This window comes from Poecilia latipinna, unplaced genomic scaffold (assembly GCF_001443285.1).
Source record: "Poecilia latipinna isolate Pla-1442-1.1 unplaced genomic scaffold, P_latipinna-1.0 Scaffold4402, whole genome shotgun sequence".
NCBI lineage: Eukaryota > Metazoa > Chordata > Actinopteri > Cyprinodontiformes > Poeciliidae > Poecilia > Poecilia latipinna.
The window spans coordinates 1-751 of record NW_015117018.1 but is presented as its reverse complement, the minus strand read 5'-3'; the positions used below and the strand labels follow the sequence as shown (position 1 = coordinate 751).

General features: G+C 42.3%; 1 protein-coding gene across 1 annotated transcript; it reads left to right on the top strand.

The window, feature by feature from the left end:
* Positions 1-88: 88 nt before the first annotated feature.
* LOC106942591 (ICOS ligand-like) lies at positions 89-747 on the top strand (the record flags this gene model as incomplete). The annotated part of the gene is made up of 2 exons (XM_015025912.1): positions 89-518; positions 694-747. Coding segments are annotated over exons 1-2 (484 nt in total), but the record flags the coding sequence as incomplete, so codon positions are not given.
* Positions 748-751: the final 4 nt, after the last annotated feature.

Here is a 751-nt window from a genome sequence, read left to right as displayed (position 1 = left end):
TGGATGAAAGTCTATAATCAATGTATTCTTCATTTCTAGCAGTTCAATACTAACTACAGTTAAACTCTTTGTCCTCTCCTTGAAGGACATGACAAAGACTCGCTTTGACCCTCATCAAGGTTCCTCTCTGACCTCTGTTGTTTCTTATGCTGCAGGTGAGACGAACATCACAGCTGAACCTGGACAGAACGTCACTCTGCCATGTGAAGCTGCTTGGAACAAGGATGAGTTAATCATAGAGTGGAGCAAACCTGATCTGGGGGGAAATGATTCTGTTGCTCTGTATCGAGATGATCAGTTTGATTATCATGATGAGAATCCAGCTTATAAGAACCGAGTGGATCTACAGGACAGAGAGATGAAGAACAGAAACGTGTCTTTGGTCCTGAAGAACGTGACGACTAATGATACTGGAAAATATGAATGTAGAGTTGATAGGATTAAAAATAAACGCAGGAAGAGAGCTCACTTGAATACTGAACCCATCTGTAACGTCACCCTTCATGTTTCTGCTCCAGGTGAGTCTGACTGGATCAGAACCTCCAGCTGCTTCATGGTTATTAATGTGAGAGAGAAAAACATGTCAGATCAGATGTTTATGTTTTCTGTTGTTTCAGTAGAAATCAGCTGGTCTGAGATCAGCAGGTGATGATCTTCAATCGGATCAGACTAACTCCTGGTTCTGTTCTGCAGGGAGCAATGATGAACTAAAGAATGATGGAGGGACCAGCACTGGACTGATAGTTGGTCT